The sequence below is a fragment of the Notothenia rossii genome (assembly GCF_949606895.1).
Source record: "Notothenia rossii genome assembly, chromosome: 9".
NCBI lineage: Eukaryota > Metazoa > Chordata > Actinopteri > Perciformes > Nototheniidae > Notothenia > Notothenia rossii.
In genome coordinates this window covers 64,246,948-64,260,520 of record NC_136907.1, presented here as the reverse complement: position 1 = coordinate 64,260,520, position 13,573 = coordinate 64,246,948, and the positions used below count along the sequence as shown (strand labels likewise).

General features: G+C 42.9%; 1 protein-coding gene across 1 annotated transcript; it reads left to right on the top strand.

The window, feature by feature from the left end:
- The first annotated feature begins 253 nt into the window (after positions 1-253).
- On the top strand, positions 254-7,889 carry LOC307020854 (angiomotin-like 2a). Its single transcript, XM_079652482.1, has 10 exons — positions 254-487; positions 1,038-1,833; positions 2,308-2,476; positions 3,830-3,974; positions 4,084-4,173; positions 4,861-5,156; positions 5,263-5,438; positions 5,539-5,837; positions 5,964-6,095; positions 6,577-7,889. Exons 2-10 carry the CDS (start codon positions 1,118-1,120, stop codon positions 6,660-6,662), a joined length of 2,109 nt encoding a protein of 702 aa, XP_079508608.1. The 5' UTR covers positions 254-487; positions 1,038-1,117; the 3' UTR covers positions 6,663-7,889.
- The last annotated feature ends 5,684 nt before the right edge of the window (positions 7,890-13,573 follow it).

Below are 13,573 nucleotides of genomic sequence, written 5' to 3'. Positions count from 1 at the left end.
TCCAACATTCCACTTTAAATGATCTGAATACCCCTTCCACAACTGCATTAGTTCTTATAGCAACCCAACACAAATGGTGCTAGAAAGTAGATTGTGTGCCAGATAACGACACAGCTATGTTTCCCTTTCACTGAGCATTAAAGCATTTATTTCCAAGGCTCAAATGTCCTCTCCTAAACTTCTTTTTAACTCCTCATTGGTAATGCTAAGCGCAGTGCGGCCTCCCCCCCTCCGTGTGGTTTTACGCTTTTGATCCCAGAGGGACCTCGCGTTTTACATTCCTGGCATTCCGACCTCAGTCCCTCCTCGGTTACTTATTATCGCCGCCTGCTCTTCACATTCATTTCACAGCGAGAGAGCAGCCCGTCGAGGGGGAGCAACATGAGACAAGTTTGACTCTATAAACTCATGGAAAAAGTGGAATTACTCTGACTTTTTTTACTTCGACATCGAGAACAACGTTTTGTTATCATGAGAGTGTGAGCTGGTAAGAAAAGCCTATTTTAATCTTCCTTTTTAAACAATAGAAAAAACCGATCACAAACATGACGAAAGTAGCTTCATCGTAACTTCTGGTTCGAGTTTTTGAGAGTATTGTTTGTTGTGAAGGAGTTTCGAGTAGTTCACATTCTTTAAAATGGACAATCGTGTTTAAACTCCAAAGATGAAGTTATTTTAAAATGCGGTTTTGTGTGTTTTTGCTCCCCCGTGAGATCGGAATGTTTGGCGCATGCATTTTTGTGCCTGCTGTGTAAAATGTCTCCACATCTCTATGTTGTCGCTGTTTGTAAAGTAGACAATGTTTTAATGTTATACTCCAGGTAAACATCAATCACAGGTGTTGTATTAATGAGATCAAAAAAAGGAAATCTACAATCTCAGTGTTGATAGTGTTGTTGTTATTCCAAAATCCTACATTCCTCAAACACTGCTATTCATCTACTATATGAATCCATTAGTGTTTTTTAGTTGTCTCGTGTTTAATTTATTTGTTTGACTGATTATACTTAATCCCTTTTATTTTTGCTCTGTTTCAGATTTACAACTGATTTAAAATATATATTTTCAAGAAAAACTCAACTCAAGTGCTAGAGAAGATAAACATACTCGAAACAATATGTCATCCACTGAAGAACCGTCTGGCACGGTCCTGCACCGGCTGATCCAGGAGCAGCTGCGCTATGGAAACCCCACAGACACCCGCACTTTATTAGCCATCCAGCAGCAGGCCCTGCGTGGAGGCAGTGGGAGCAACAGTGGACCCAGCAGTGGATGTGAACTGGGCAGGAGCCCACGCTCCTCTCTGGAGAGTCTCAACCAGGAGGAGCCTCCGTTCCCTCAGCTCTCTGCCAGGCAGGAGCCCCAGGGCCAGGAGCACCAGGGAGACTACCTTCACTCAGAGAGTGGCTACCAGCTCTACCAGCTGCATGGCGAAGAGCTGCCAACATACGAGCAGGCCAAGGTGCACTCTCAGTATCTGGCCTCTAACTGGGCCCCTACAGGCCCGGTCAGGCAGCTCCACGAGGGGCTCCTGCATGAGGGAGCCTTCCATGAAGAGGCAGATATGATGGAGCTGAAGTGCAGCCATGTTCGGTCTCTCAGTGAGCATTGCATGCAGATATCTCTGGAGAGGAATGATGCAGCTGCTAAAGCGGAAGCCCTCAGGAGCACCTCTCACAGCTACCCTGAGCTGCCGTACTACACACCGCCGGCCCTCCAGAGCCCGAGGCAGAGCATGGACAAACGCAGCCCCCCTCCAGACTACTCAGCCCCCATCCAGGGCCAAGGATTTATTCCTCACCAGACCCAGGAGGTGCAAGCACAGCAGCACAGGTACAAAGACCTCACTGTCATTGTGTGTGCATGTTTTTTTAAACTCCTTTTTAACATTACATCATATTCTGTGGAGTAGTTTTTGTACTAGAGCCAATCAACTAGTACTCGTCATGGTGTGTTCACATGCGTAAACACATACTTATCAATGTGAGTCACACCATAGCCTGCGAGCCGATTGGCTTCTTGAAATACTTAACAGGAGAACAAGTCCAACCCTGCAGGTGTTTGTAATGCCAGGCATAGTGGAACAAGATATTTTCACATGCTTGTGTTTCCTGGGATGCTTTTACAAAAGTATGTTCCTCATATAGGCTTTGACATTCTTTCCAGCCACTGGAGTCGGCTTGTCTGCTCACGGATAGGCGAAAATAGAGTGATATTTCACATGTGTTGCTCAAAAAGGAAGTTCTCATACCTTAAAGTTTAGCTGGCTACAATCGGTTTATTTACTCAGAAATGTGTCTCTCATAGGTATGTCCAGTCTGTCCAGCAAGCTGAACTGCCCTGCTACAGCACATTCAGCAGTCTGCCACCTGCTGGCTTGGAGGAGCCCAACCAGGTGGAGCTGCTGCTGATGGAGAACGAGAGGCTGAGGCAAGAGCTGGAAGCACACAGGGAAAAGACTGGCCGTATTCAGAAGGTAAGGAGAGGAAATCATATTATTTATTGCATTTGACATATCTCACAGATCTAGCTGAAGGAGTGAAAACAGGCAAACTCAAGCTAGATTTACATTTCATTCAGGGGAGTTAGACAATAACAAACAAACTCATAAGAATATGAGAGGTTGGCACAAACACGACTCAATTCCAGAGGGACATAATCCAAAGTTCTTAAATGGTTGACCAGACAGACATCATCCTAAAAACTCAGCCACCTGTCTACGAAACACAATCCCGGTCAACAGTTGTCTCCCTAACGTCCAACTCCAGGCACACTCCCTCATCTGGAAGGGACAGAGGAGATCAGCAGCTGCTACCCTCCATACCACAGAGGCACAAACATAGGTTACAGCCTGCTACTGTGTTTACACACTCCTCTCATTGTGGAGCTGACCTTGTGGAGGCCAGAGAGTGTGTGTGCGCGTGTGCTTTAGTTTCATGGAGGCCATAGATTTTCAGCCTAATCTAGGGCTTGTCAGACAGCAGTCGATCGGGTTGTGACCCGCACACACAGCTGATGGGGGTGGGGTGGGAGTCCGTGGCAGGTGGTGAGCTGCTTTGTAAAAAGTGAAAGGTCCCTTTTTGTTTTTTCCACCAAATAACAACCATTCCACCTTCTCTCTTCTGGTTTTTTCTTTTTGATTGAATCTGGCCTAAAATGAGCACATTTCTTGTTCATCATGGTGGAACAACAGCTTCAGAGATATTTGACACCTCAGCCAAACTTTGTAAAATCCACCCGGCTCTCTATTGGAGTTATGTCACATGGCCGTTGCCTTGCCTCAGCCTTAAAGAATGATAATTACCAGGGTTGGAAAGTTTTCTCCGTCAGGCCGCAGCCCTGGGTAAACATGCCTGTGTGACTGCTATAATGGTGGGTTTCTCTTTGCCGTTTCCTCAACCCAGGCACAGGCATGCACACCTTCCCTCCGCTGGCAGCCTTCCCAGACCTCTGTTTGTGTGGTTGCGTGTTAACTTGTGCGTTGTGGTGTGTACGTGCACGCTCCTGTGCGCTCTCACACCTGGAACTAGAGCTATCAGCCCTCAGGAATGTAGATATAAATCAGTCTCTCAGGGAGTGGTGCGGGCTTGAATTCCTTCTCAGAACTATACCACATAGACACACACTGAGTGTACTGTATACACAGTCCCATATGTACCCATACAGGCCTATATGTATACTATATGCATGTACTGTAACAACACGATTCAACATTCCAGTTCCTCCCTGGCATGTGAAGTAACCAAAGATTCCTCTTCTTCTTTTCTGCGCTCCTTTCCTCCAATCCTCCATCTCCTCTTTCCTTGCTACTTATTCTTCCCATTTTCAGCTGGAGCAGGAGATCCAGCGTATTTCCGAGGCCTATGAGACAATGATGCAGGGCAGCTGTAAGAGGGAAAACCTGGAGCAGACACTGAGGAAGAGGCTAGTGTCTGAGATCAGGAGGCTACAGGATTTCAACAGAGACCTAAGAGGTATGGATAAAGTGCTGCCACACATACACAAAGCTATGAAGTATTCTGCCATTTTTTATCAGATCCAGTTTACAACGTTATCTAATTCTCAAACTTTCTTGCAATACAGAAAACTTGGAAAATGCCAGATCACATGTTGCTAAAGAAGTAGAAGCAGCTGACCACAACCAGCACATCATGGCGAAACTCCTTGAACAAAGTGAGTATGTCCTTCTGTTTGGATAGACCTCCCCCACCCCCCAATCCCCAGCTCTCTGTTATATCCTTCTTTTGTTATCAACAGGCTTGATTCGATCAGATGGTAGCATAGCATGAGGCCCTTTTTGTAGCCAAGGGATCCTGCATGAAGGAATTTCACTTGCATAACCTCGGCTTATTTGGGGAGAAGGCTTGGTTATAGGGAATTCGATCCACACACCTCTTTGCAAAGGGAAACGAGCGGCCTCTAAATCACACAGCAGCAGTGGAAATGAGGTCCCCCCACCTGTTGTTAGTGTGATTTATGTTGTCTGTTTAAGGAACTGGACTCAAGCAGGGTGTTGGTGTTTGTATGGCCTTGATGAGGAATGCTATGTGGGTCAAAGGGATAGGGCGGCTTTCTCCCCCTTCCTCCTCCTCCTTCCTCTCAGCATTCCAGGAGTGCTTCGCTAAATGAAGAACACCGGCCACCATGTAGCAACTCTGGTACTTATTACTGTGATTGGATTTAGGAGGGAGTAATCATGGATTGATGCACATATGTATTTGAGAAGGAACTTCAGACAGATTGGGAATTATTTCACATTTCATCCAATAGCACTTAGGTCCAAACTGCAAAAAAAAAAATCATTCCCACGTTTATAAAAAATGCAACTAACCATCCCACCCATCTTTTTCTTTCCTTCAGATGAGGAGCAGAACTTTGAGAAGGAGCGCGTAGAGCGGGAGTTGGAGCGATTGCGATCCACAGTGGAGGAGCAGAACAAAAGGTCAAAGCATCTCGAGGACGCGCTGGACACAGCTCGTGGACGAGGCCGCCAGCTTGAAGACGAGTTGAGGAGGAAGAGGGCTTATGTGGAGAAGGTTGAGAGACTTCAGGGTGCGCTGGCTCAGCTGCAGTCCACCTGTGAGAAGAGGGAGACCCTGGAGATGAAGCTGAGGACGCGACTAGAGCAGGAGCTGAGGACTCTGAGGGCACAACAGGTAAACATCCTGTCTTAGGAAAACTAGGAAAAACGTTGATTTCTCTAGTAGTCGTTTTTAGTTGTTTTTTGGCGTCTGTATTCAATATTTTCTATCTCCACCTCAGAGGCAGACTCAGCCACCAGGAGTGACAATGGGCTCCCTCCAAGAGCGCCTGCATGAGCGCGAGGAGCGAATCCTGGCCCTCGAGGCCGACATGGTGCGCTGGGAGCAGAAGTACCTGGAAGAAAGCACCATGAGGCAGTTTGCCATGGAGGTGGCTGCCACCGCCGCTGCACAGAGGTAAAGAACTTAGCTTCACATTTTTCAAAACATTACAAGTACACGTTTTTGCTCATTTGAATTGGAGTTAACATCTGCACGTTGTCATTTCCTTTTGCAGAGACACCACCATCATTAACCACTCGCCTTGCCACTCCTCCAACAACAGCTTCAACGAGGACCTGCCGGTGGCTGACTACAGGAATCAGGAGATGGAGAACAGGATCCGTGCCCTTTACGCTCAGATTTTGGAGAAGGACGCTGTGATCAAGATCCTCAACCAGCGGCTGCACCAGGACCAAGGGAGGAAGGACGAGCACAGCCCCCGCCCAAACCTCCTGAATACAGTGGGGGCATCTCTCCGACCCGCCTCCTCCACCCCCTCCATCAGCGCCGCCTTGAGCAACACAAGGAGTCGAGGTAAACAGCAAAGCATAGCCTAAGGGTCAACTCTGTACATTATATTCAAACATAAAAAGTATTGTTTGTGGGTAAACATTTCGATAAAAGACGAAAGCACTTCTGACAGGCACTGTTGTTCTTTAGGTAAGAGTCTCTCAGACGATCAGACTTTGCCAAGCCATCAGTTCTCCGCTCAGTCTGAGCCTGGAACGCTCGAGATGCAGGTGGAGGGGACGAAAGCCAAAGAGGCTGCCAGCACGACTAAGCTCAACAGTGGTGAGTGATCTATCAAATACGCATACGTGAGTTTCTTTACGATGCCAAGAAACCATCAGAGAATGCTGAACCTGAAGGATAAATTATTTGCAAACATGAATAAACAAGCGTTCACAAGTTCAGAGTCCGCTATACAAAACATACACACACACAGCTTTTTAATACTCTTCATGAAAGGAGTTTTGGACCCCGGCTTCATGGATTTTCAGATTGATTAACCACACTGCTGCTTAACCAGCCAATCAGATGCCATCTGTCCAGGTCATGGTTCATAATGTGGGCTTTCAGGAATGTGCATGGTTAGGAAATAATGTGGATCTGTTGACTGAGCATATTTACCAGAGTGGTCTGCTAGAATGTGGAAAATCTCTGTTAACCTTTAGTCATTAATAGCTGAGCTGTATCTGGGACATTTTTCCACTGGTTTAGCCTAAAAGCATTTCTAAAATTATTCATTCTATCTCTTTTTTTTTTCTTCCAGACAAGGCAGCGCCTAAGAAGTTGCTATTAAACCCCTTCAGAGGCCTGGATGAGCTGGATTCAGAGGCTGTGGAAATCTTCATTTAAAGAACCGGGAGGTGGATTTTGAATGAGAGAAAATAACAATTCTGAGAATCTGTGAAGAGTGCAAGTCTTTGAAAAGAGTGGATTGAATATTGGATTCAAGAATGTCGTGGAAAGTGGCCAATGCACGAAAAAAAATGAGGACCATTTTCACATTATTAGAGACAGAGCTGTGCTCCGCCTCACTCCCTCTCACTAAGCTGGACAGCTGCAGGCAGTCTGCCCGGCTGGGTGAGAAAAGACTAATCTTCTGAGGTACTTGGACAGTATTGTGGATTGTAATAGGGCAACATGTTTTCAGAGATTGAATGCCTAAATATTTATATAAATATATATATTTGCTGCTTTCCCCCTTCATAACCCCCTTTATCTCCTCTCCCAACCCAGTGAATTAAGAAGCTACATATTTATCTTATCTGGTTTCCACATTCCCCAAATATTAACTTAAGCCTCCTGCTCTTCAAGACAAATATTCAATAAAAGGTTATCTATGTGACCCCCCCCCCTCTCCAATAAGAATTGTCAATCTGAGTAACCTCATTCCCATCACTTGGATCTTATCTGTGTGTAAGACTTCCCTGTGTTCAATAATTTAAGCTTATAACACATGAGACACTGCTGATTTAAATGCTCTTGCTGTCCATATTGCTGAAGCCCGCGCAGCTGGTTCTGCAAAGGTTTAGAGGTGTGTGTGAACTGTGAGATGCATAATATATTAAAGACAAACTGAAACAGACATGGTGTTGTTTGTGATTTTGAAAGGGTGTTGATTTCATCATCTGTTTTTCTGATGACTTTTTCCTTTAACAAAGTATGTTTGCATGTGTGATTACAGTATGTGAGTGTGTTTCCTGATGTGGTGATTCTGCTGGTTTGGTCACCATTGCGGGATAAAAGCTGAAAAACGACACCGTGTTGTTTTGTTTGTTTACTGTGAGCTTTGAACTAACAAGCAGGTTTATTATTATTATTATTATTATTATATATTTTCTACAGATTTGTTTGTATTGTTATTTTAGGTTCGATAGGGCTTTGAGCAGGATGCCAAAGAGTTTATGTATGTTTGTCGTAAGTTATGTGCCGACAATCACGGTCATGTCAAGCTGTACACAACCAACCTAGTGTTGACTTCAAACAGACATTTCTGTGAACTTCAAACAATATGAAGGCTTTTACAGTTGAATTCATGCAACATTTCATAAAGCAATAAAAATATTCTAATATACATTACCTGGCTCATTGACTTGTGTGTTTCTTTTTCATTTAGAGGATTTTGGCCAAACATATCTTCCATCTATTTGCTAGCATAAAGATGATCTCAGCTTCGTTCATACTTCTTTGAAAAGGTTATTCTGGTAAATGTTGCCTTCCTTTTTCATTCCCTTCTCTCTCTCACTTTGTCACCCTATCTCCTCATTCTTGTCCTCGCTCCACCACAGAGAAGAGTGCTCTTCATTAATGAATACCAGAGCCGCATTCTTTTGGGTTCAACTTTCTCGGGTGGCCTGCTCTCTTGTTCTCTTCTTGCCATGAAGAGCATGCTTGACATAGATCACATTCTCATTGGGACACGTCACCCAATAATTGACAAAGACAGGTTTCTCCCAGATTAGCCGCTAATGCCTTTTGAAATTCCTGCGTGCCTCCATCCACCTTGGCTAACATGTGCTGCAGTCATAAACGCTTTTATTGCCTCCATTTTAACTCACCCCCAGAGGTGTTTATGAACAATGTCAGGACACGCCATTGGATATGAAGATGAGAGAATGGAGAGCTCTGTTATGTGGTGTCTGTTTCAGGATGGATGCTTCTCTCTCTTTCTCTCTGTCTCTCTCACACTCACACACACACAGAACCACTGATATCGACTTGTACCAGTTTGGGGCGGTTGAGCAGCGCTGGCTGACAATGAGACCTCACAATGTAGCAGGACAATGAGAATAACAATGAATGTTATGGTGCCATCCAGGTCCACTCACATGTTTCACTAGTCATCCCACTGCATGCATTATGTGTGTGCAACACAAAATGTGCCTGTGGGAGAAAGATTTCACACATTTTAAATGATAGGCTGTTTCTTTAATCAACATTTAACAATCATATAGTGTTTCATTACAAAGACAGAGACATACAAAAAATTGCTAGGGTTTTCGTGTGCACTTCCACAAAAGCCCGGTTGGATCTTTGTATCAAATCATCATAAGAATACGCTTGAAAAGTATACCTGCATGCTGGAATTCGAGCTTATTAGCGATGTTTCCAGCAACCACCCAACACAACTAATACTCAACCCAACACACACAAATATGTGTGGTGGGTTGAAATGTTGCCAGTTAAGGAGCTTTTTTTTCTATGGAATTCACACAGTAAAAATGTCATATAGTAATGCAAAGTTGCAAAAAAGTAGAAAGCTAACAGACACTCTTGGTCATTTATACTTAACACAACCTTTCAGCCTGTAGAGCTTAGGTTAAGGGAGTGACTAACACAATCCGTTTCCTTTTGATCCTAAACATCTTTGTTGAATACACTGTATATCAAATCAGAGCTAGTTTTTTTTGTAATAAACTGTTCTTAACTCTTTAACTGCCAGCACCACCATTTGGTAGAGCACATTTTGCGTCTTGATATCTTATTGAAAAAAAAAAAAAAAGGTGTAACTCCATCTGATTCAGCCAGCTCTACCCTTTGGTTGACATGTTATACACAAAACAACCTCTAAATGTCACTGTGGTTCAAACAGAATGCCCTTCAGCTAGCTTCAACTGAGAAAGTTGGCAATGCTAAAAATCACTGCTGAAGAAACCACTCTTTTTGGTCAACTTTTGTAGGTAACCATATCCTTTTTGACATATTTTAGTGGCAGGGCACTGACTGAACATAATGAGATAACTGGATGCACAAAAAAAGTTTTAACAAGGGTGTAATTATTTTTTTGAAAATATGCTCAACCAATCTGTCGAATTGGCCTTTTATGGTAAGCTAGCAATACGACTTTTTCAGAGTTTCAGAGATGTTTCCAATAAAATATGGTAAATAAATGGCTAGATTCATGGTAATATTACTAAACCTAGTACTGCCTTATGAGTCTCAGAGTGAAAGAGTGATAATAATTTATAGAGCCCCTTTCATGCATGGCATTCAGCCCAAAATTGCACACAGATGAGCAAGTTAGACCAACACAGGATATAGACATTTGCTGTTAGGCCAGTGGTTTCCTGTCAGGCCAATTCAGCATATACAGTAAGATGAGCAAGTATTTTTTTTATCATGAAAAACACTTTACATTACTTTTTTTACAATTAGAATTGATTATCTTTTATGAATATATGTGGTTGTATATATTGCTCATTTCCCATGAAAGAAACAAATGTATTTGATTTTCTGTTTTATTTGAGTTTGATGCATAAAAATACTGTACGGTATATGATGATTGTTGAAAATGTACTTTTACCATAGAAAGCCAGCTCGACCATTTGGTAGAGGCTCATAAAAACAAAACTGTGTGGTCAGTCAAAAAAAAAAAATGCTTTTGTGCTTATTTGTGGCCCATTTGATAAGAAAATGCAAAAAAATAATTTTTCCATAGCTTTTTTCTTGGTCCGGCAGTTAAAGGGCCTCCTAACAATAAAGTGGCATCTCAGGGTCAATACACAACCTTTTAAAGTCATCTATTCATGTCAATGTTTGTGCCAGTGTTGAAACTTTTTTCTATTCATATTCACACCTGAACAAGCAAAGGCTAAATGTCTCCTGTGTTGTGGTTTGAGAGTTGGATGGGGAATATGTTAAAATGACTAAGCATGCCTGGCTGGGCTTGGGCAGAGAGGATATGAACTTGTGAGATAGTGCGGATGCTTGTATGGGAAAACACAGAGCAGGAACTGGTGGTATGTGAAACACCATCAATCTTATTTATGAACTCAGAGCTCTTATCTTGGCATTCTGACTGACAACATTGTGAGGACACGCCAACATTCCTCTGTGGATGTGAAATGCAGCTTACATGTTTCGACTGCAGCTCTCTCTCTTTCCCAGAATTAACATGATGAAGGAGGATAGAACGTAAATGGGAGTCAGGGGTCAAATTCCTGTTGTGCTCAAACACCCAAAAGAAATTTCATTTTCTACACTTCTCACAACAGTTTTTCCTCCATTCTATGGCTTCAGTCACATGGGATTTTAATTTTGGCTGTGATCACCATGAAAGGGATGGGTTTGTTGCTGTGTAAACCGTGGAAATTATCTTCTCACGCTGGGTGTTTGTGTGAACTGACGGGTTTATTGCCCCATCCTAATGTTTACAGTTTTACAGCACATTCCTGCTAGGCATCAGCCTTTGAAGTTCCAGCACATTCAGCAAATATGCTGATGGAGAATGATGATACCAAAGTAAGAGAGTTAAGAGGGATATTTTGAAATGCAGATTGTCCTTGACTCATATTTCTTTGTAGTATTAGTCAGTTGGCTAAACAATAGTGTCTACATATCACAAGCAAATAACCAAACCCAAGGATACAAATGAATTTTGATTAGTGCTGCTACTAATGATATTTGTTATTGTTTATTAAACTGCTCATTTGTTTTTTTATATAGGGCTATAGGGGATCTGATATTCACTTCAATATAAAATACAATTGAGAAAAACAGTATATCTCAATTTAAGTGGCGGAAGACACAATATATGTAGTTTTTGCATAGGAAACTGACTAAATATGAATCGATCATCACGATTGTTGCTGCTCTAACATTGTTGCAGTGTGATGAGGTATTGATCGACTGGCCACCTAAGGGCGGATATGTTGCTATGATTAATGGACACATGGAACAACTTCTCAGATCTGCAGGAAGCAGACATCCTCTAACACCCTGAGGGAAAGTAAGTCAATCCACAAAGCCCTATCATTTCTTTCACATGTCATAAAGCCCTTGTATGTTTTTCGGACATTGGTGATTCATCTCCAGAGGGACTCAGGAGAGTAACTTGTCACCACCTGCAACACAAGCCTGATATAAAGGCTGCAGTTTGATTGGCATTCCTGTTTGTTTAGGGGCCGTATTAACCCAGAAACCTGACTCTGACATATTTTAACCCACACGTCAGTGAAAAGTCAATATTATAAGATGTAACATCAGGCCAAGATATGTACTGATTGAAAAGTAAGCAGGAGTGCTTAAGGTTACAGCTGCTCAACAAAAACATGCTTTTTAAAAGTTAAAAATAATTTCACAGTGGAGTTTAAAACTGGGGCTCTTCACACTCATGTATACATTTTAGGATTCTAAACACATTTTTATATGTTGAAATTAAAGGTGGGGTAGGTAAGTTTGAGAAACCGGCCCGAGATACACTTTTTGTTATATTCCATGGAATGCTCTTAACAACCCGATAGCAATGAATATAAAAGTGTTTTGACAAAAAAATCCATAACAACATTTCATCTGTGGAAGCCGTAGTGCTGTAAAAAGCACGACCAATCATTTTAGCCGGCCTGGCTAAAATAACTGGATGGCCATATGGGCCTACCTGCCTGTCAGCCTTCCATCTTTGCACAAACTTATCTCGTGCCCTCATTGGTCATGTGAGCGTTCGTGTGTGTTGGAGGAGGGGCTCTGTAAGGAAGTGGCAGATTTTCTCCGGCTTCAAATTCTAGCGCACTCGAGCTTGTTTCTCCTCACCTACCCAATCTTTAACCTTCAGCAAAACATTAAAGTACGATACATTACAGGACAATGAGGACATGAATAAAATGATAAAAATGGTGTGGTCAAGTGTTGGCCCTACATACATTAAAAAGTTAAAAGATGGAATGTATTGACTCTTGAGGATTATTACTATTTACAGTTCCTCTGAGACACAAAACATGAGATACAGTATGCTCCACCTCATGGAAAACATATGTTTCTTGACTTGGGGGGGATTGAATCTGTTAACTGCTTTACAGTAGGCTACAGAGCTACAGAGCTACACAGGTCACCTTTTGAGAATGTATGACTATGGAACTCAGGGGGTGTATTTAAACAGAGTAGGACCCCAGTCTATGAGTAGGACATTGTGAGTTAAAACTGCGTATGTAGTTATTTGAAATCCAGGTGACTTTAAAAAGCCAAATGCAGTATCACCATAGTACCATAGTAACTGCTGACTGGCAACAGCAAAACCTTTTAATCAGCGCCACCTGCTGGAAACTTGACAGACCTGCATGTTGTCCATTAGTCTGTGTGGAAACCATAGGTGGAAACTATGGTGGAAACCTGGTGGAAACCGAAACACACGTATTCTTAGTAGGCACACACACACACACACACACACACACACACACACACACACACACACACACACACACACACACACACACACACACACACACACACACACACACACACACACGTGTGCGTGTTGGCATTCTTTCTTACAGTTTTGATCCACCACAACTGTTTTTGTGACTTATTGAACTTAATCTCCATGACTGTTGAACATTTGTGGAAAGTTAGGACATTCAAACAGAACTAGTTCAGGTCAGATGCAGGTGGTTTGTTGAGTCTGTCTGAGCCAGCGCTGCTTTTGTCAAGAGGAGTCTCCTCTCAGAGAGCCAATCTGCTCTCTCAGAGAAGGACACACACACACACACACACACACACACACACACACACACACACACACACACACACACACACACACACACACACACACACACACACACACACACACACACACACACACACACACACACACACACACACACACACACACACACACACACACACACACACACACAGTGGGCCAGGGATGTGTATATACAATGGTAATTCCCTTGATTCCAACCATGATTCCAACAAGCCGGGATACGCCTTAACTCAAACCAAGCCAACCCCGCTATTCAACCCAGCAAGGGATCCGTATTGTGTAAATA